Source organism: Colius striatus, chromosome Z (genome assembly GCF_028858725.1).
Source record: "Colius striatus isolate bColStr4 chromosome Z, bColStr4.1.hap1, whole genome shotgun sequence".
In the NCBI taxonomy this organism is placed as follows: Eukaryota; Metazoa; Chordata; class Aves; order Coliiformes; family Coliidae; genus Colius; species Colius striatus.
This window is the reverse complement of record NC_084790.1, coordinates 53,534,994-53,556,691: the sequence shown is the minus strand read 5'-3', so window position 1 is coordinate 53,556,691 and position 21,698 is coordinate 53,534,994. Positions and strand designations below refer to the sequence as shown.

The 21,698-nt window shown below is 43.6% G+C and overlaps 1 protein-coding gene across 1 annotated transcript in view; it reads right to left on the bottom strand.

The window, feature by feature from the left end:
* The window catches only part of SLC1A1 (solute carrier family 1 member 1), a 50,727-nt gene extending 38,842 nt beyond the window's left edge, over positions 1 to 11,885 (bottom strand). Inside the window, exon 1 of the mRNA XM_062017665.1 lies at positions 11,795 to 11,885. Coding sequence (XP_061873649.1) covers positions 11,795 to 11,885 — 91 coding nt within the window. The remainder of the gene's footprint in view (positions 1 to 11,794) is intronic.
* Between the last annotated feature and the right edge of the window lie 9,813 nt (positions 11,886 to 21,698).

The window sequence follows — 21,698 nt, the reverse complement described above, 5'->3', positions numbered from 1 at the left end:
GCTATTGTAAACTTATAAAAATGTACTGCCCTCTCAGCAGCCACTTGAGCAACCAAATGTGGATACTGTTTACTGTTTTTCAGTGAGTGATACCGAAATCCTAAAGCCTTTTTTCTATGATTATGTGAGGTCAACACAATTCCAATCTTGAATTCAAAAACTCGGAAAGCCCGAGTAGCTGAATCTGTTCAGAACACGCAGTATGATGTGACCGTAGTTAATTGCTTTCCACCACTACAGCTGTGGGCCAGATGCTCTTCAGAATCTCTTTACAGCTTTGATAATAAGATGCCATGATACTATGCACCCTTACTTTCTTTACCTTCATTTGAAGGTAAAACAAATCATGATTTAGAAACAAGTAACTGCTGTCCATATATGGACATGTCTGGTCCTATTTCTCACTAAAAATATAAATATAAACCAGATAAAACTGGTATCTAATGCGTAAAACTCCACAACTTGTTATTTGTACTTATGGATGACACTGACCTGTGATGCATGGTGTTAATTTACCGGAGTTCTCACTGTGTCAGTGTGCATGACACCTCAGAAATAGCACGTCACCTTCAACTCCCACTGACTTTATTATGGGAGTGATCCTTCAGAATGAACCATGAAGACAATGAAAAAAGAATTCCAACATATCCTTCTAGATTAAAAAAAAATAATCTGGTTTATAAAATGATCTGTTCTAAATTACACCACGACCCTCTCTGAAAAAAAGTTGTGGTTTTTATTGTGGTTTCCTGTCATATAATTCCAGCATGTAGAAACTCCCCTTCACTGGATCAGTTAATGATTCTGGCTGATATTGATAGACATTGTGGGAATTATAGGAATTTTCCTTTGATGTAGCATTGAAAGAAGAAAAAATGTGGGCACATCTCATGGTTCAAACCTGATGTTAGTTGTTGTACTGTAGTGCTATTATCAGAGTGATCAAACATCATGTGATTTTACACGGTATGATGTACACGTGACAGACTAAGATACAACTATTTCTTGAACGGGTAGGTCTTAACTGAATTACCTTTACAGCCAGTGATTCATAGGACTGAATGGGCTGGCAAACAGAGTTCAGTGACTTGATTTGAAACACAATACAAAACACTCAATGTAAACATGTCAAATTGCAGCACGGGCAGGCAAGATTTTTACAGTCTGTGACACACTCTCAGTTCTTCAGTAACATTTTGTAAAGTATATTTTATTTCTTCTCTCTCTCAAGTCCTGTAATGTACCCAGCTATCTTTTAACTACGACATACACAGCGACAACTACAGAACACTGAAATAGAGAGTACAAAAGAAACAACTACTTATAACAATAAACTTATTATTTCTCTTTAATAATTCATCTCTTTCCATTATTTTAAATATTTTCCAATGTGATGCACTTTATTGTTTTACTATCTACTTGATAGTTTTATTGTCTACTCGAGAATTACTACTTCTTCCAATAAAAATACCAATGACTGAAAAAAAATCAGGCAGGATTTAGAGTCTCTGCGGTGTAATTGCACAGAACTGATCTTAACTTTCTGGATGCTGGCATTGCCCAGACTACCATCATGCTTACAAAGATATGTGGAGTGAAGACCTCTCAGAAGTCTTCCAGAATAAAATTACCAAGTCATACCTTGGTCTATTGAAAAAAATATTTAGTAGGAATGTATTAGAGGAAGGCATGATTATTCCTCTGCTGTGGAGAAATCCCCTGTGTCTTCTCTCTGGTTAACCTGTTAAGAGTGCAGCAGTTGTAAATTCCTTCACAAAAATGACACACTGCCAACGGACTGCAGTGCAGGAAAAGTTTGAGTGGACAATGACTCCCTGTAATGGTCCTCCAGGAATGAAGGCAAGGAGGAGCACTATCCAGAGGAGGAAAAACCAGCTTCTCCAGTGTGGGGTACTCCCCTTACTCACAGCAGGTGTGAAGACCACTGCATTTGTAGATGTCAGGTAACTGCTGCTGCTTTCTGTGCTGCAGGAGCAGCCTGGAGCAGGGCTGATAACTGGGAGCAGCTGGTAGCAGTCACTGATAACACAGAGCAGGCTCTCTGTCGTGCATACCTGCACCTGACCCATCACCCCCCTTATCCAAATCATGTGTAGTTAACTTCATTCAGCCAGGAAAAGGGAAGTAACAGTCATTCCCTTGTGACTATGAGTGACCACAGTCCTGCTGAAACTTGAACCAGTGTTCCCCCTGAATGGCAACGTGCAGATGGCTGCGCAGTTTGATAACAGTGCCTCCTACTGCACTCTTAACTTCTTCTCATTTATCTAAATATGCTGTAGATTAATTTCATGTGTACATATTCTCCAAATATTTTCAGTATGCAGAGGCAACTTCTGAGAAAGCCAAGGCAGAATACAGTTGAAGGGAAGAAAAAAACCCTTTATGATCATGCTTCATCAGCACAGTAGACTGGTGAGATCTGCCATATAGAACCTACCTATAGGAACACTTCATTAACATACAGGAAAAATACAGAGAATTGTGAAGAATTCCTTCTTTGGCTAGTCCTAACTCTGATAAGATAAATTAAGATGTATCAAAGATAAAATTTGCCTCTCACAGCTTTTCAACAAAGTTGGTGACTCATTAGAATCATGAAGTTCAGTACTTAACAACTTAATAAACACTGTATCATCAAGACTAAATTAACCAATCCAGGGAAAAGGACAATTCTTTCCCACCCAGTGATATAACCTACCATTTGGTCATGAATTTGGTGAAAGCACTTGTTCTATTGGGGAATAGTGTGTCAACCTCCTTGAAACTTCAGGAGAAGTGAGCTCAAACCGGAACACACGCAAAGAAGGATCATAGAGTGATGAAAACAATGACAAGCCTACCTTCTGAAAGGATATTAAAGAGCTTGGTTTGTCCAATGGGGATGAGTGAGCTAGAAACACAGAAAATGGCTGGAGAGCAGAGAAAGAGCAATATTTTAACAAATGGATGCATATTGAACCTGAATACATTTACACTGGAAATGTTAAGGCTTTCAACAATCAGACTGGTGAATATAGCTTCCTAGGAGGATGTGCAGCACCAAGAAGCCTATCCAGCTTGAGGGTGGAGCATGACATGTTGCAGAAGCTTATCTAAAATGATGCAACCTGCAGCAACAGTAGGCTAGATGTAATAACCCCTGAAGTACCTTTCTATCTCACTCTTGTGTTTACAGTAAAAATGAAATGTAATGTTGCAACGCTAACTTGCCCTCCTTTTGCAGACCTACCCCGTGACTCCTTTCAGCTGTTACTTCTAAAACCACTACAGTTCTTCCTCACTCCTCTGTAACTTGGGAGCCTTCTTTAACTATAACCTCTCTCCTCTGCAGTCATCCAGATATATTCAGGTCTTGTTGCTTCTTTCACGTCTCCAAATCCACTCAGTTTTACAATTTTGCATTCATTTGGATCCCTTTTGTCACTCATTTCAGATACTGTCAAGTTCCCAGTTCTGGTGTTCCTTTCTAACATTTTGCTTACCTGTACACAAACATATTACAACACCGATGGCATCTTTCCTTAGCCACACCAAAATTTAAAGCTTCTTATCTTCTTTTAAAAGCCCTTTCCAGAGGATTTGCTTGCTATTCCAAAGCTGTGTGAGCAACTTTGTATATCCTGTGTAGCTCAAAGAGATACTAGCTCAGCAGATCATATCAGAGAAAATACATCTTTGTTTAAGAACCTCCAAAACACAAGAGAAACTAATTGGTTGGCAATGGTATAAGAAAGGTGAAAGGCAGGTAACTGGGAATATCTGCCAGATTCTGACACTTCTTACAGTTTGTGTTTTAAACTGTAAGGAGCGAGAGAACAGTAAACAGGACACACTGCTTTAGCTACCCCCTCTCTGGAAGGGCAGGGAAATGATTCTGACTGTAATAAAAAGATAAAAGCAGATGGAAAGTCAATACAGAGGAAAGCAAACTAAAGAGAGACTGATAGTGACATACAGAAACATCATTATGCTGAAACCAACTAAGACATCAAAGTGTTGTGAAATCAGAGATAAGACCTACAAAATTAGTTCAGATTAAGCAAGGTTGGGTTGTTTGTGGTTCCAAAAGCATGAAAAGACCATGAAACCTATGTTTTGCAATATATTGTTAAAATACTTTGATTAGCTATAATCCACAGAAATTGTTTTCACATTTAACCTTCTGGCATGCTATTCGGCTGTTGTGGAATCTGCAACATGTGGAACAATGTAGTCTAGAAAAATAAATTTGGAAGACTAAGTCCAATATAGCCCTGACACAGATGTGATCTCACAGCATGAGATGCTGTTGTGGGGCCATAAGTAAGAACACCTTCCACAAAGCCTATGAGGCTTCTGTTTCTTTAAAAAAAGGTAGATTTGTGAACAGTGTAAGTTTGTGTGTAGTCTCAACCTGAAATTCGTCTATTTTGGGGGGTATATAAGATGAAAGGGCCTCTCTGCTTTTTTAAGATGTTAACAGAAAACAACACAAAACTGTAATTACATTGTAGTATTTTCCCTTAAATAATGTTGGGAATTGGAAAATATTAATAAATATTGGTGTTACTATTTTAAATGGAAAAAATGTTTCTTTGACTTTTGTAGCTTTGGGGCTTTGCAAAGCATAAATTAGCCTTTAAACCAATGCTCACTCCTTCCAAAGCTGCCCTTATATAAAAGTTTATTTAAAAGTTCAGCTCTTCACATAAAGTAAAACCCAAGCTTTATGTTAAAACAAGACACAAAACACATGGATGTGCCAGAAGAACAAGCAGAAGTTAGGTTTTCTTTAAAAAAAGCAAAAGAGGCACCATGCTTTATTTAGTTATCTTTGGTTTCTTATGTTGCCTGAGTTTGTGGTTCAGAGCATTTTGATCCTCAGTAGTATGGGAAACTCCCAGACGAAACTGTTAGCCATTCTGCACTTTCTGTCTTTAAAATCAAACTTAGACATTCTTTCAGAATTGCTGGGTTTTGCACATTTCTGAACAGAACCCATCCCATATCAAACCATGCAGTGTGACACAGAGGACAAACAAATAGCACAACTGTCTAAAGAGGCATCAAAAGCGTTAAGTACTACCCATGGTGCCCTAAATCACACCAGGAAGAAACCAGTCTTCTGTTATAATTTCTGTGCTGCCAGGGTTGATTCGGGATGTCTGGTCTTCACTTGTTACAAATTCAAAATTAACGAAATGTTACACTTCAGAAATGAAGAAAATAATAAAATATTTGCTTTACAACTATACTTGTAAGAAACTGACAGTGTAGTAATTCCTTTGCTTTACTATATTATCTTGGGGTTTTTTTCCTGCTGTGAAGAGAAGAGTTCTGTTTTTACTAGTGTATTTTGAGAAGTAATTAATCTACTTCACTGTTTGCAACCTTCACACTGTATTGTGCAAGCACAGACATATGGTACCAAAGACAGCTTAAACTAAGCTATTTGGTCACTTATTGGTAAAGGTAGGAGGATGTGGAAATGAAAGACAGTGAAGTCTTACTTCATATTCAAAACCACACACTCTTAAGGGTTAGAAGGGACCTCAAAAGATCATCTAGTCCAACCCCCCTGCCAGAGACGGACCATCTAGAGTAGGTCACACAGGAAATCATCCAGGTGGGTTTTGAATGTCCCCAGAGAAGGAGACAACCCATCTGGGCAGCCTGTTCCAGTGCTCCATCATCCTCACAGTGAAGAAATTCTTCCTTGTGTTTCTTTGGAACCTCTTGTGTTCCAGCTTATACCTATTGCCCCTTGTCCTATCATTAAGAACAGCTTGGCTCCATCCTCCTGACATTTACCCTCTACATATTTGTAAACATTAATGAGGTCACCCCTCAGTCTCCTCCAAGCTAAAGAGCTGCAGCTCCTTCAGCCTTTCATCATAACAGAGATGCTCCACTCCCTTCATCATCTTTGTGGCCCTGGACTGAACTCTCTCCAGCAGCTCTCTCTGTGTCCTTCTTGAACTGAGAGGACCAGAACTAGACACAGTATTCCAGATGTGGTCTGACAAGGGCAGAGTAGAGGAGGGGGAAAACCTCTTTTGCCCTACTAACCACAGCCCTTCTAATACATCCCAGAATGTCATTGGCTTTCTTGGCCACGAGGGCACATTGCTGGCTCATGCTCATCCTGCTTCCCATCATGATCCCAAGGTCCCTTTCCCTTACACTACTCTCTAACAGTTCATTCCCCAACCTGCGCTGGTACACGGAGTTATTCTTTCCCAGATGCAAGACTCTACACTTGCTCTTGTTGAATTTCATTAGATTTCTCTCTGTCCAACCCTCCAGCCTGTCCAGGTCTCATTGAATGGCAGCACAGCTTTTGGGTGCGTCAGCCACTCTTCCCGGTTTAGTATCATCAGCAAACTTGCTGACAGTGCCCTCTGTTCCCTCAGCAAGGTCATTACGAATAGATTGAACAGTACATGTCCCAGCACCAAACCCTGAGGGACTCCACTAGACACAGGCCTCCAACTAGACCCTACCCCATTGATCACAACTCTCTGCCTTCTTCCCTTCAAGTGGAATTTTTAAATTACACTTGTCAAAGATAGAAACAACTTAATGGGAGAAACTGACAGGCTTTATAGGATAATGGAGTTTAGAGGCTGTAGGCTACACTTGCAAAGGAAACCCCCCACCCTCAGGGGTATAGTGAAGTCCCTAGATTCAGGGTGGCCTTCTGTGTTGTGAGAAGCTGTCAATAGGGTGATATGTTACTAATTGTTCTCTTGTTGTCATCTTTGCTCATTCCTGTAAGAACGCACTGGTGGGTTTCCAGTAATGCTAGCATGTGCTGACACTGCTCTGACATGCAAGAATTTTAAAGGAACTAGTGTCTTTTAAAAGCAGCTGTCAAATCCTCATATCTGATTACAGGGGGGACCTAGCCTTTCAGCTGGCAGGTGTGAACGCACCCAACAATTTGGGTCTTTAATCACAGATGTGCGAACAAAATATATTCTTTTGGAGAGAAGTTACTAGTTAATGGTATAATATAAAAGAATATTTTTCATCTAAAGAGAATACATTTTTGGCATATGGACTGCTGGGGTAATATCATGAAGCACAAACTAGAAGCTCCAGCGGCTGTCACATTCATCAAATTTTGGCAAACAGCTATGGCTGCACCACTCCAAGTTTCTGCAGTGCTGGTCTTACAGACAGAAACTACGTATATTTTAATTTTCTCTCGGGAGAAAAAGAGATTTGATGCCTGCCTCCACGGAAACCACACGTAAAAGGTTTCTGATCCTGTGGTGCCTGAAGAAGCTTCACTTCAGAGGTGTAAATACTAGGTGTGCCGGCATGCTGGGGCCGTCCACCGCTCCCCTCCCTCTCTCAGTCCCTCCCACAGGGTGGGGGCTGCCTCGCACCGCGGGGAGGAAGGCAGAGCCTCACCCGGCGGGGAAGAAGGCAGAGCCTCGCACCGCGGGGCGGAAGGCAGGCGCTGCATCGCCCCGGGGCAGCCGGGCCTCCCTCGACACCGCCCCTCGCCCCGCCTCCGGCTGCCCGTCGCGGGCCGCCGCGTACCTCGGACAGCTCCCCGCGCCCCGCCCGCCCGGCGCCCACGCCGCGGGCCACTGCCCCATGGGTAAGCGCCGCGACCGAACAGGGAGGGCGTTCACGGCAGAGCACGAACATGTTCATCCCTGCCTCACACAGAAACGGCCTTTCTGTACCTCTGACAAATGTGATTCACGGCTGGCCAACAATAGGATGCCTGCCATTCGCCATCTCTTGCGATTGGCGGCTGCATCAACCTAAACGAGGCATTCCTCACATTTCCCCCATGAATGGCTGAACAACTTCGGCGTCCTATGCATATGCGGGTGAAAAAATGCCCAAAACAGCTTTGGAGCCACAGGCTGGATCATGGACGTCTGAAGTTCAGAATTCGTTTAGCAAGTGACAGACAGATACCCTGTTAAATGAAAAAGAAAAAAAAAAGAAAAAAGAAGGCATCTGTGACCTGCAAATTTATGCAAACTGAATCCCATAGAATGGGAGGGGTTGGAAATGAACTTTAGAGATCACCTAGTCCAACCCCCCTGCAGAAGCAGGTTCACCTAGATCTGGTAACCCAGGAACATGTCCAGGTGGGTCTTGAAGACTTCCAAGAAAGGAGACTCCACAACCTCCCTGGACAGCCTGTGCCAGGGCTCCCTCAGTCTCATAATAAAAGAGTTTTTTCTTATGTTTAAATGGAACTCCTTGTGTTACAGCTTCATCCCATTACCCCTTGTCCTGTTGCTAGATACAATAGAAAAAAAGGGATGCCCCAACCTCCTAACATCCACCATATATATACTTCCAAATATTAATGAGATTCTCCCTCTAGACTAAACAGCCCCAGTTCCCACAGCCTTTCATCATAAGGAAGATCCTCCAGTCCCTTGATCATCTTGGTGGCCCTGCGCTAGACTCTCTCCAGAAGCTCTCTGTCCCAGAACTATTACATTAATATATTGGTCTCATAGATTTTAAAAATAAAAGTATTCAAAAAATTGCAACCTATTTGTGCATACTGAGTATGTAAAGAGATGTACATAAAAATACTATAGTACAGTGTGCTACCACAACTCAGTGCCTGACACCATATGTACTTTAATTTCCACTGTAAGAAAAGGCTGTCCTGATGAAAAATTACCCAGGACTACAAGCTATGAGGCTATGACCAACAGATTAATGGATGAGTAAGTATTTACACATCATCAGCCTTTTACCTTCATGACTGGTTTGGCTGTACTGCAGCAGTGACCTCTTGGAGACAAAGCAGTGATAAAAAATAGGTGCTCTATGAGAATCCTATGAAGTGTGACTTAAACTCTCCCTTTGCAATTGTCCTTTGGAAACCTGTTTCAGGGTGAGTAAATTTCAGGAATATTTCTGGTTTATTTTGATTTCACTGTACAAACTGGATGCAATGTAACTTTATTAAAGGCTGAAGAAGTACTTGAAGTAAGTTGACTTTTAAACTGCTTCTGTTAGCTCAGCAGCTTTGGGATAAGCAAGACCAACTGAGATGCAAGTTACTCCTCCTTTCACAGCTAGTTACATGAGCCTGATGGAGCACTGGAAGGGGCTGCCCAGATAGGCTGTGGAGTCTCCTTCAAAACCCACATTCAAAACCCACTTGGAGGAGTTCCTGTGTGACCTACTCTACCTGGTCCTGCTCTGGCAGGGGATTGGACTAGATGATCTTTTGAGGTCTCTTCCAGCCCTTGAAATTCTGTGATTCTGTGAGTCTGCTACTCTCCTGCCTCTCTGCCTCCTAGAAAAGGGTAGTGAGACAGAGGAGGTGCAGACAAGCCTTAATCCCATCTCTGAGTCACTGGTCAACACAGATGAGCCACTGCATGCCCTTGAGTGTGCACCAATGAACAACAAACTTGCTTCTCAGGCACAGTATTCAGGCAAATCCATCACTGAAATGGTGCAAAACAAAAGCCTCAGAATTAGCCCTCAATCAAAAATTAATTCAATTTCAGACTCCAAGTATGAGTTCACAGGTCTCTCCACTCTATCAGTTTGGTGGCCTGAATTTCTACAAAGGTAAGAAAAATAACCTGTTGACTCTCGAGTTTTGTTTTCTTTGAATAATACAAGCAAAAATCACGATCCCATGTGATAGTGCTGGAATTTCAGGCACTTTGCAGCACAGCTGGATAGTTTTCATACATGTCCACAGCTTACTGCTTTTTACATTTCCACTCCCCACTCACGCACACTTTTCTGAAAATTCTAAACATGTTCTCTGCTTTCAAAAGTGTAAGGGATACTCTTCTGTTCATGAATGCTAAGTTATTCTTCTGAACTAAATAGATTAATAATCCTCAGAGCAATTTGCCAGTGCATATTACAAAGGAATAAATATGTAAATTTAATTATGATGGCTTTGTGGACTCCAGGTGTATTACAAACACTCCTCAAGCTGTAACAGATAACATACAATTCAAATGAGCCATCTTTACAAGGATTTCACTGTTTTCCTTGTGTCCCCGTTTTCAATCTCCAAGAAATACTGAAAATACCAGCGGATACATAGCTATTTGCAAAATGTAATTTGGTCCAAAGCTTGGTGGATGTTTATGAAGACCCTCTTTGCCATATTACAGAGCTCACCTGAGTTCTGGACTGTTAATTACAATGTAGCAGGTAGAGAAATCCAAAGATGCTGGCAGTACTAGGGTGCGTGTTACCCTCTCACTGTGAATTCCTATGGGGTATTAGAGGGATTGGGAACAGTTCCCACATTGGCAGGCTCTGTGGCTCTCAGGGAAATCTCATCTCAGAATGACCACCTTGTAGGATCTCACAACACACTTCACTGAAGATTATAAAAGGGGAATATTTCTTAAGCACTTCTATAATTGGGAAGTAATTATGTAACTCACAGAAGTCTACTGGACAGGAGTATATGAAAACTGTACACATGCAAACACATCCACACTTCCCCACCAGTACAGCTGGATTTTCAAAGCAAGATACTAGTATTTGGTGTACAGAATTCACAAAAATATTTCCAAATACTAAAGAGGTAAAAAAGCTCCGAAACCTTTCAAATACTTAACGTGTGAAGGAAAACATATATAAGTACATCTCTGATCACAGCTTATAAATAGCTGGTTTGAACTCCAAATGAATAATTCTCTCCTGAACAAACACATAGAGAAATAGATACATTCCAGCTAAATTCAAATCACCAGAAAAGTCACCTGAAAGAGACCCGCCGAACAGCAAATGCTGTTAAAGAAGTACTTCAAGCAGCATTTCTCTGCAGGAGCAATAATGCAAAGGAAGGTCTCCTTGCTTAGCATAAAAATAATCATTGGGAGAAAATGAAGAGGGTGTGTGACTAGGACAAAAATTATATCCTGCGGAGAAGTCTCTTTAGCCAAGACATCTGACAGCTTCTCAGGGCCCTTTTTCCCACCTACACTCAGTAAGATGGCCTTCAACTAACTTCTCCTTCCAGAACTTGTCATCAAGCAGATGAGAAATCCTCCTGTCTTCCCGATGACACCCCGCTGAAAGCCGGCTAGGATTGCCAAACTTTTCCAGTTGAGTTGCTTGCTTAGGCCATCAGAGACAGCCCAAAGCCACTTCCAATGCTCTCCTGTCCAGCTCTCTACTGCTCCAGCCCTCACAGTAACCGAGGCCGCCCTGAGCACGCACTGGTTCCCCCACGGTCGAACCCGATCGGGCACGCTGCTATTCCCTCGAGGCGTGGAAACACAGCGCAGGGCAGCGCCCGCTTGCCGTGGGTCATCCCACGACGGCCCCGCACGCAGGGCTGACCGTCACCCGGTGCGCCCGCAGGTTTCCGTAACACGGTTTTACGCTGATGACGGGCAGACCTTTGCCACGCAGTCCGGAGGGACGCCTGCCTGGAGGAGGCACCTCGCCTCCCGGTACTCCGCAGCCCACCGGATCGCCCGGCGGCGGGCGGCGCAGCGTCTGCCCACGACAAAGCCCGTTCCAGACCGGCCACCACGGCACCGTGCCGCTGCGGACCTATCCCCGCCGCCGCGGCTACGCGACCCCCCGGCCCCAGCCCCAGCGCAACGCAGCCGGCCTGCTGCGCGCCGCCGGGGGAAGGCAGCCGGGCCCCTCCGCCTGCCTGCCGCGGCACCGGCCGGCGCGCCGGCCTCGCGACGGGCAGGGCCATAACGTGCCGGGCAAGGCACGGCCATAACGTGCCGAGCAAGGCCGGGCGGGGGGCGGCGGCGCAGTACTCTCTCCGCGCCGCCTGCCTTCCCCCGCCACTCACCCATCAGCACGGCGGCCACCGTGCTGAGCAGGAGCCAGTTCTTCCTCAAGAATCCAGGGCAGCTGCATCCCTTCCTGCCCGTTTTTGCCATAGCGGTGGGCAACGGGCCTGGGGCGAGCCGCGCCGAGCCGCGCCAAGCTGATCGAAGGCGAGCCGAGCCGAGCCGCACTGCCTGCCTGCGCTCCGCGCTGCTGCGCGCTTACAAGAGGGGAGGCGGAGACGTTGCACCTCACCTGGCAACTAGAAAGCCCAACCCTCCGCCCGCCCCTCAGCCTGCCTGCCGCCCTTTCTGCCCCCCAGCCCAGCCCCGCTGCCTCCCAGACCGCCCAGCTGGCTTGCGGCGTGGGGCCGGCTGCCGGTTAACCGCGCTCGCTGGCTTTTCCCGCATTCCCCGCTGGGGCTATGCCTGGCACAGAGCGTCCTCTCGGGGCACGGGCCGTGGAGAGGAGAAGAGAGAGAGGGAGAGGAGAGCCGCTCCCTTCCTCTCCACACCGCTTCGCGGCGGGACCACTGCCCGAAATGCTTCACTGTTGAACCCCACCAGCCCCGGGCCGCAGGTCAGCGAGCAAAGGTGGCCGATGTGCCTTGCCAAAGGCTGACAACCTGCGGCCATGGCTGGTGGAGTGTGGTGCCCAAACCCACTACCTCAGCCTCCTTCCCTGCCTTTATGCCCTAGTCTGGGCTGGGTCGCTGGGTTTTGTTCTAGAGACGTGCAAGCCATCCCCTACCATGCCTGAGAACCCTCATGCCAGCGGTGGGGTTATCCTAGCACAAGGCATGTGTTGTCACACTGCCTGCCAGGCTCTGGAAGGTGGTGCAGGAAGCCCACACCCCCAGGCAGAAGAGCAGGTCATAGGTCTGGTGGCTGCTGGAAAGCCACCAGTGGTTGCCCTGGGCATAATCTGTGGTTCCATATGAAGTGGAAACATTCTGCCCTGTACTGCTGGCAGGAAAGTCAAGGGTGGAGAGTAAGAAGTGGCCTGTAGGATTTCCCTCAGAGATTTCATTGTGGTAAGCTTAAATACCGAAACTGCGAAGAAGCATTTATTTCTCCATGTGACTCCTTTACAATAGTCTGCTTCCCCCTCCCCACCCATAAGCTGCCGTGTTTGAAGACACAGGCCCCAATTATGGTGCAAGCAGAGTCAGAACTGGAATTGGAATTGTTTATTGTGCAAGCATCCCCTTTACTTATACCCCCCTTAGTTCTTTCTAAGCAGAATCGTTTATTGTTCAGTGGTGTTCAGAGCAGCTGTGCTCGTAACTTGTTTGCTGCTTGCAGTGGCTGTTTGCTACTTGCATCTCCTGTTCATGCAGAAGCTTCTCCAATCAGCTACATGTGCACGCTGTATTCACTCACCAATCCACTTTTTTCTCACATTGTATTGAGTTCTACATCTTGGTTTCCCATAATGATTAAGGTGTACATAATATTGGGATGCAATTCCCTGTGAGATACCTGTTAATAAACTTATTGATTATGATTTTCAGACTTTGAGATCAAATGCTAAATGTAAGTGAAAATCCCAGAAGATTGCCGTTGCCTTGCTGAATGACATGGAGTACAGAATGAAAGTCTTATTTAATTACACTTGACACCATCCGTTCCAAAACATACACTAATGAAGTCTGCATGATTTCAGCTGTGATGACTGGGTAACTAAGGCTTAGGGAAGGTCACTAAAAGCTGCAGTCAAAACCCTGTCATATTTCCTGGTCACATGTATCTGGCTGTTCTGGCTGATAGCTTGGGGAAAGAGACAAATACGTACCTTGCTGAGGCAGAGAAGAGCACTGGAATCCTGTTAGATTAGAAACAAGAGCCATCATCTCTCCCAAGTGTTAAAATCTGGAGCCAGCTTCACAGATTATGTACAGACTCTAAAAAAAGTGGTCTTATTTTTCAAATGTGTTGAGCAACTGCAATAATTTGTCTGCATCTGTCACCATCAGGAAAATTTAATTAAAAAAGGTAAAAGGAAGCCTAGTGGGAGGAAGGAAGCAGATGAGTAATTATTGTATTAGTTTAATTAAATCATAAAAGGTTCTAGACCACTTGAAAGGAAAGCTGGCACACCATCTTGTTGCAAAGCCATTAAAAATAACTAATACAAAGAAATAGTAAGAAACACACCATGACAACGTCCAGAATTTGATATGCTTTGTGGCAAAGTATGGGTGGTGTTGAAGAGGTGTAGCAAAAACACAGACACATGAGGTTTCAGGGTAGGCAGCATCAGGCTCACCTTGTGCTGAAAAGCTCTGCCCTTGGTTCTCACTGCCACAGAGTGAGAATATTTTATTTTTTCCTATACATTCTGTGAATCTCAGATGTTGTTTTCAGGAAGTGAAAGGTCTGATTTGCTCCAGGAAAAGTGATGCCTTTCTAGACAGCAGCAACAAAATCAGTTGCACGACAGCTTCAGAGTTTAGGTCTTCCTTTAATTTTCTGTCTATTCACTTTCTCATGTATCTGCTCTTACAATTTATTCTGCTTTTCCTTCCCCTCTCCCCCCGCCCCCCCCCCCCCCCCCCCGAGCTTTTTTGGTGAGCTAGAGGAAACAACTGCAATACAATGGTTTCTGAAAAACAGCTAAAATTAAGTTAGAATTTACTTCTTCCTCCATGGTGTTTCCATGGTTTGTGTATTTCTCTTAATGCTTTAAGTATTCTTTTTTTGTATTAAGCATTGTGTAGTACTTGTTTGGGGAGAAGCAGAATTGTCTGCCGCACTCGTGTGTGAAAAATTACCCTCCTGCTGGTATAAAGCAATGTGATTGTTGTTGATATATGCCTTCTTGGAGTCTGTAATATCTTCAAAAAGTTGTATAACCTCAGAAAAACATAATACAATTATGCTATATGATTTGTAAAGGCTAGAGGCATGTCTTATTTCCAAGTTCTTCAACAGTAGAACAATATATATTGTATTGAAGACCTACACATACTCTTTGTTTCCTGTCAAAGTATGATCCTGTTCTTTTCTGCTCATGTTTTGTCCATAAAAATATTTAAGAAATAACAGCATGCCAAAATTCTAGTATTTTTCCTCAGTCATTTGTCTTTATTTTTTTTTCACTTAACAAAATATAATGACATGGACATGATCTGGAAAAAAATGAAGGTGATAACTTATGGCATTCATAGGAACATAAAGAAGCATTTTTAGAAAGATTTAGACAGGTGAAATAGATACATTTTAAACATCCTGATGAGCAAGCTGTTTTTTATTTGATCTTGCTGTTGTAGAATGACAGGCATTGGCTTTCATCCTGTAGAATCAAGCTGGTGGTTTAAGTATGGGGAGCTATACAAAGAACCCCATACCAAAACTGTAATAGAAGTGTCCCAATAATTAAAGATAGACCAAGCTCATGGATCATTCTTGAGATTAAGTTATTTTAAGAAGGAACTTAGCTATGGAAAAAGACCAGAAGAACTAATAATTTGGGAGACTGGCTGCCCGAACAGCTACCAAGTACAGCTGCTGAGCAAGCAAAAATCTAAATTCTATTTAAACCATTTTTAGCTTTGTGTGATTTCAAGACATCCTGGATTAACTATGAAATTAATAGAATGCGTTTGTCGAAAAATGTCAATATACTGAATGTGTACAGATGATAGGACTACATTCTTTAGCTTTATTTCTCGCTGTAGATTAGGGGTAGGGGGGTATATGTGTATGTATGTGTGTGTGTGTATTTAAAATAGCTTTTTTCTTTTGTGTTAATTTTTTTCTTTAATGTTAATGAAACATACAGAGGAATCAGTCTTCAAAACCTGAACATTTGACTAGGAAAGAGTGCCATGCATTTGCATGTATCTTTTTTTCTTGAAAGCTAAGCTGATCCAGGTTACTTTGTTGTAGACCTAGGATGACACATAAATAACCATTATACTAACAAGTTACTAACACTTGATAACCTGATATGTATATGGCCCTGAGTCTCGGCATTAATTTTCAGTTTGTAGAACTGTCTTAATGTTTTAAGTGAGTCATTATATAGGAACAAAGCAAGTAATTTCACAGGCTAGGAATATTTTCATCTTTTTGAGGCATTTGAGTGTTTCAGCACTTTGAGAGGCAGAGAAGTGCAACACAAATATGTACAGTACAGTGTAGTACACAGTGTAGCAAGTGAAAACTTGCCTCTTTACACTCCTTTAAAAATATCTTCATAGGTTGTGTTTGAGAGAGGAAAAAGCAATTGAGTTTTACTTATTTAGTCCTTCAAATTTTTCTGCCTAGGTTGGCCTATTATTATAATTTGTATAAGCTTTGGCGACTGTTGATTTGATCCACAGAAAACTAATAAATTGCCTTTTCCTCACAGTTTATGGTGGTCATAGATAAGAAATCACATCACAAGGAATTACTGAAATTGTTGATATTGCACTTTTAAAATGCTTTGATAGAGCAATAGTATTAAGCAAAGATTTTAAAAAGACAGGTACTGAGTATCTACCTTGAATGCAGGTAGAATAATTGAGTTTTCTTCTATTATTTGAGGCCAGTCTGTCAGATGAGAAAGTTGCAATGTTTTTTTAAATAACATCAAGCCAAGGGGCACATATGAAATTTCAAAACACAGAGGGATCAATTCCTGTTGAATATATCTCATCTTAATGAGAAAATAATCCAATTAAAAAGGATAGCATTTCTAAGTACTGTGAACATTTCCAGTTGTCATCCTGTGGCACTAGACCATGCAGCTGCACTATCTCTTTCATCATCAAAGTAACTGAAATTCTTTTGTCTTTGGAATACAGCATGATGAAAAGTAAAATCTTTATGGAGTTAACTAAGCATAAGCCATCAAGCACAATGCTTTTATCTGTGAATTCCAAAATCAGTCTATTAGCAAAGTTGTCTTGCTTTGGTTCTACTCTTTAGCTTTCTAGCCAAATATAACAGCTGAAATTAGAGACAGAAATGCAAAGTGTGATTCTGGAATGAGCTCAGTGAAGAATCAAATGAGGCTCAAAGAAATGTATAAAGCTGTGTTTTAGTTACTTTGCTGTGCTGTAAGAGCCCAAAATGGCAGGATTTTTGCTTACAGCCTGGAACCTCTTGACGTCTGACCTCAAGGTGTAACTGCAAGATTCACAATGTAGTATAGCTGGATAAGATAAAAAAATAATACTCTGGTGTTGAGCTGTCCTGTAAAATAAGCAAACAACCTTTTTTGACAGATGCTCTGACTGTCTCCAGGGACAGAGATGATGGGGTTCTGGGTTGTATTTTGTGGGAAGCAAGGTATGTATTTCATGGCAGTAATGTCTCTGCACACTGAGATCCTGTTTAATTCAATGTAGGTTAAATTTAAGCTGCCTTATTAGTGTAGTTAACTAATCCAAACTACTCTTAATTTTAAAAGCATATCTATTTCTGAATATGTAGAGAGATCCTCATTACTACTTACAACTTCCAGTAAGATTGCCAGTAGCTGCTTTGTGTTCTGTTGGCATAGTTTTTTTCTGTAATCTTACCAAAGACACTCTAATCTTTGTCCTTCTTCCCTGTATTTTCCTCAACTGCATTCTTTTTTTCAGAATGATTGAGTTATTGACCAAAATACACTATTTGTAGGTAAAAGGGTCTGGATTTGGCCTAAATTTTTTTATTTTCTTAAAAAGAAAAACATTATTTGCTTTAAAAAAAATATCCCGTGTCAGATAAGTGAAAATTTTTAATTTTGTTGAATTCAATGGGATCACAGTTGGCAGGAAGAAGACAGCTGAACCTAAGATTTTGATTTGATATTTTATAGCCTTCTAATGCTGAATGTCTTTTTTTATTTTCCTTCCAAAACCTAGTTTCATTACATCTCAACTAAACATTGGTGTTCCATCATCATTGGTGTTTTATCCTATCACAGGTGATTGAGGAACCAACGAGGAGGGGTGTGCTGCTGGATCTGGTACGGACAAACAAGAAGGGTCTGGTTGGGGATGTGAAGGTTGGAGGCAACCTCGACTGCAGCAACCGTGAGATGGTAGAGTTCAAGATCCTGTGTGGAAGAGGCAGGATGCAAAGCAGGACCATGTCCCTGGATTTCAGGCGAGCCGACTTTGGCCTCTTCAAGGACCTGCTTGGACGAATCTCATCGGATAAGTTTCTAGAAGGTAGACGTGCCCAAGAGAGCTGGTCAATCTTCAAGCATCACTTCCTCCAAGTCTCCTTTAGTCTTTACAGCTAAGGCCAGCCCTTGGGAAGCCCAGTCCGGCAAGGATAGTAGGATGGCCTGGACAACAGAGGACTTGCTCTGGGTGGATGAGAAAGAAGTTAAAGACTTGTTGGGCAAGCTTAAGGCTCATATGTCAGTGCGTCCTGATGGGATGCATCCTAGAGTGCTGAGGGAACTGGCAGATGTGATTGCTAAGCCTCTCTCCATCATTTTTGAACAGTTATGGAGGACAGGCAAAGTGTCTGAGGACTGGAGAAAGGCCAACGTCATGCCAGTCTTCAAAAAGGGCAGAAAGGATGACCCAGGAAACTACAGTCTGGTCAGCCTCACCTCCATCCCTGGAAAGGTGATGGAACAACTCATCCTGAATGTTGTCACTAAACATATGAAGGAAAAGGTGGTTATCAGGGAGAGTCAACGTGGATTCACCAAGGGCTGACCAATCTGATAGCTTTCTACAAGGGCATAACTGGTGGGCTAGATGAGGCGAGAGCAGCAGATGTCATCTACCTTGACTTCAGCAAGGCTTTTGACACTGTCTCCCATAACATCCTCTTCAGAAAGCTCAAGCAGTGTGGCTTGGATGAGTGGACAGTGAGGTGGATGGAGAGATGGCTGAATGACAGAGCCCAGAGGGTGGTGATCAATGGCACAGAATTGAGTTGGAGGCCTGGGGCCAGTGGAGCTCCACAGGGATGGGTTCTGGGGCCAGTCTTGTTCAACATCTTCGTCAACGACCTGGATGAGGGGACAGAGTGTACCCTCAGAAAGTTGGCTGATGACACCAAACTGGGAGGACTGGCTGATTCCCCAGAAGGCTGTGCTGCCATTCAGCGGGCTCTCTCCTGGCTTGAGAACTGAGCAGAGAGGAACCTCATGAGGTTCAACAAGGACCAGAGTCCAGCACCTGGAGAGGAACAACTCCATGCACTAGTACAGGCTGGTGGTAACCTGCTGGAAAGCAGTTCTGCAGAAATAGACCTGGGAATCCTGATTGATAATAAGTTAAACATGAGCCAGCAATGTGCCCTTGTGGCCAAGAAGGCCAATGGCATCCTGGGATGCATCAAGAAGAGTGTGGCCAGCAGGTCAAGGAAAGTTCTTCTCCCCCTATACTCTGCCCTGGTGAGACCTCATCTGGAGTATTGTGTCCAGTTCTGGGCTCCTCAGCTCAAGACGGACAGGGAAGTGTTGGAGAGAGTCCAGTGCAGGGCCACCAAGATGATCAGGGGAATGGAACATCTTTCATATGAGGAAAGGCTACGGGAACTGGGGCTGTTTAGTCTGGAGGAGACTGGGGGGCAGATCTTATTTATATTTACAAATATCTGAATGGTGGGTGTCAGGAGGTTGGGACATCACTTTTTTTCTATGGTATTTAGCAACAGGAAAAGGGGTAGTGGGGTGAAGCTAGAACACAAAAAGTTCCACTTAAACATAAGAAAAAACTATTTCAGTATGAAGGTGGTGGAGCAGTGGCACAGGCTGCCCAGAGGGGTTGTGGAGTCGGCTTCCTTGGTGATCTTGAAGACCCACATGGACGTGTTCCTATACGGCTTGACTGAGGTTGACTTGCTTCTGCAGGGAGGTTGAACTAGATGATCTCCAAAGGTCCTTTCCAACTCCTACCATTCTATGATTCTATGATCAGCCATTTTTCAGTGTGGGACTGGAAGAACTCATCTATGTCCAGCTAACATAAAAGAGTATTGATGAAAACTTATTAGAACTCCTTGACAATGATGCAACCTTTTTATAACCTTGGATTTGAAACACTATGTTTTAGATCAGTTCTGGTTTTTTTTCTAAGTTGTGTTAATGTTCCCAGCAAGAAAACTGAATATTGTCACAGATTTTGAGGAAAACTGGAAGAGATCTTGCCCATGTGATAATTAAAGGAATTTCTGTCTGTGAGAAATGCTTTGAACATTTTCTTTCTTATCTGAAGTAGTGTAAACATTTCATACAATGCTTGTACATTTGCTTGACTGTGGTTCTTTTATGTTGCAAGAATGTTGAAGAGGATTGAAGGAGAGCCATGGCTTGAAAATTATCAAGGGAGGATATCTTTTTAAGAAGAAGCCGGAAGAGGAGATTTCTTCCTCCATCTTTTTTCCTTCTTCTGCCCGTTCTTCTTCTTCTGGCTGGTGGTGGTGCAAGGAGTAAGAACAGTGAGAGAAACAACCATGCGGACTCCAAGGTCAGTGATGCAAGAGAGGAGGAGGTGTGCTGGAGCAGAGACTCCCCTGCATTCTATGGAGAGAACTGGTGAAGCTGAGATTTATTTTCATTTCTATAAAGACCTCGCATCAGTGGTAGAGACTCATTTTGATAATGAGCCCACATCAGGGGCAGAGATTCATTTTGCTAAAGCTGGTCCCGGACCAGGGGCAGTGATTCACTTCATTAAAGACCCCGAGCCAGGGACAATAACTATGGCCGGAAGAGGCCGTGTCCCGTGGGAGGGACCCAACCACTTCATTGCAGATCCTGAGATGGGCAGTGATTTTCTTCTTTAAAACTGTGGCAGAAGAGGCCGTGTCCCGAGGAAGGGACCCTTTATCACTATGACCAGAGCAGGCCGTGTCCCATGGGGGGGACCCAATATCCACAGCTGTAACTGTGGGGAGGAATCCATGACAAAGCAGCTCATTAGACTTATGCCCAGAAGAGGCCTTGTCCCGAGAGAGGGACCCTGCAACTGCAGAAACTGCAACCCCGGTGAAGAATCCACGCCTGAGATATTTGCCAAGGACTGTGTCCTGTGTGAGGGACCCTGTATCAGCAGAAGCCGCAGCTGTTGGGAACAACCCACGCCAGAGAAGTTCATTAAAGACTGTGTCCTGGGGGAGGAACCCCGTGTTGGAGCAGGGAAAGAATGCCAGGAGTTGTCCTCATCTGCGAGGACAGAAGCAGCAGAGCCCATCTGTGAGAGACTGACAACATTCCCCACTCCCTGCCCCCCCGAGCCGTTGTGGGGGGGAGGAGGTAGAGATATCCAGAGCAGTGAGCTGGGCCCGGGAAGAAAGGAGGGATGGGGGAGGGAGATCTTAAAGTGCTGGTTGTAATTTTCTCACCATCCTACTCCCTTTTTGCTTTTATTCCGTTCTGTTTCTTGTAGAATAAACTTTCCTACTTTCCTCTCTAAGTTGAGTACTGGAGTCTGTTTTGCCCAGAACCATAATTGGCAGTGAGCCCTTCCTGCCCTTGTCTCAATCCACAACAATCTTGCTTATCTTTTTACTCCCATTTCGCTGGGACCTCCGCCATCCTAACGAGGGTGGGGGTGAATGGGGGCACCGAGCGAGAGACTGTCGTGGTGCTGCTGTGCTAGCTGGGCCAAACCATGACACTGGGCTTGATACATGTTTGCAAGATTTTTGGGCCATGGATGATGCGTTATTTTTTGCAGTTGTGACTTGCAGGAATATAGGTATTTAATATTGCTCTTTGGCAGATCAATACCTACAGGGCACCTCCACCTCAGAGAAAGTTACTTCGCAGTAGCACTGGTATCTGACCTTCATGACCATGTGAGAAGGCTGGATCCTCATGGTGCTGGTAATCAGTCCTTGTCAATGGAAGGTAAAAGTATGTGAAACAAATAACTCTTTATTAGTAGCATAATAAATTATTCCCCAAATGAAGGTGATGATATTGTCTTGACATGTTGGAGTAAGATTGTTTTATCTCCATAGTGTGCAATGTGTATATGC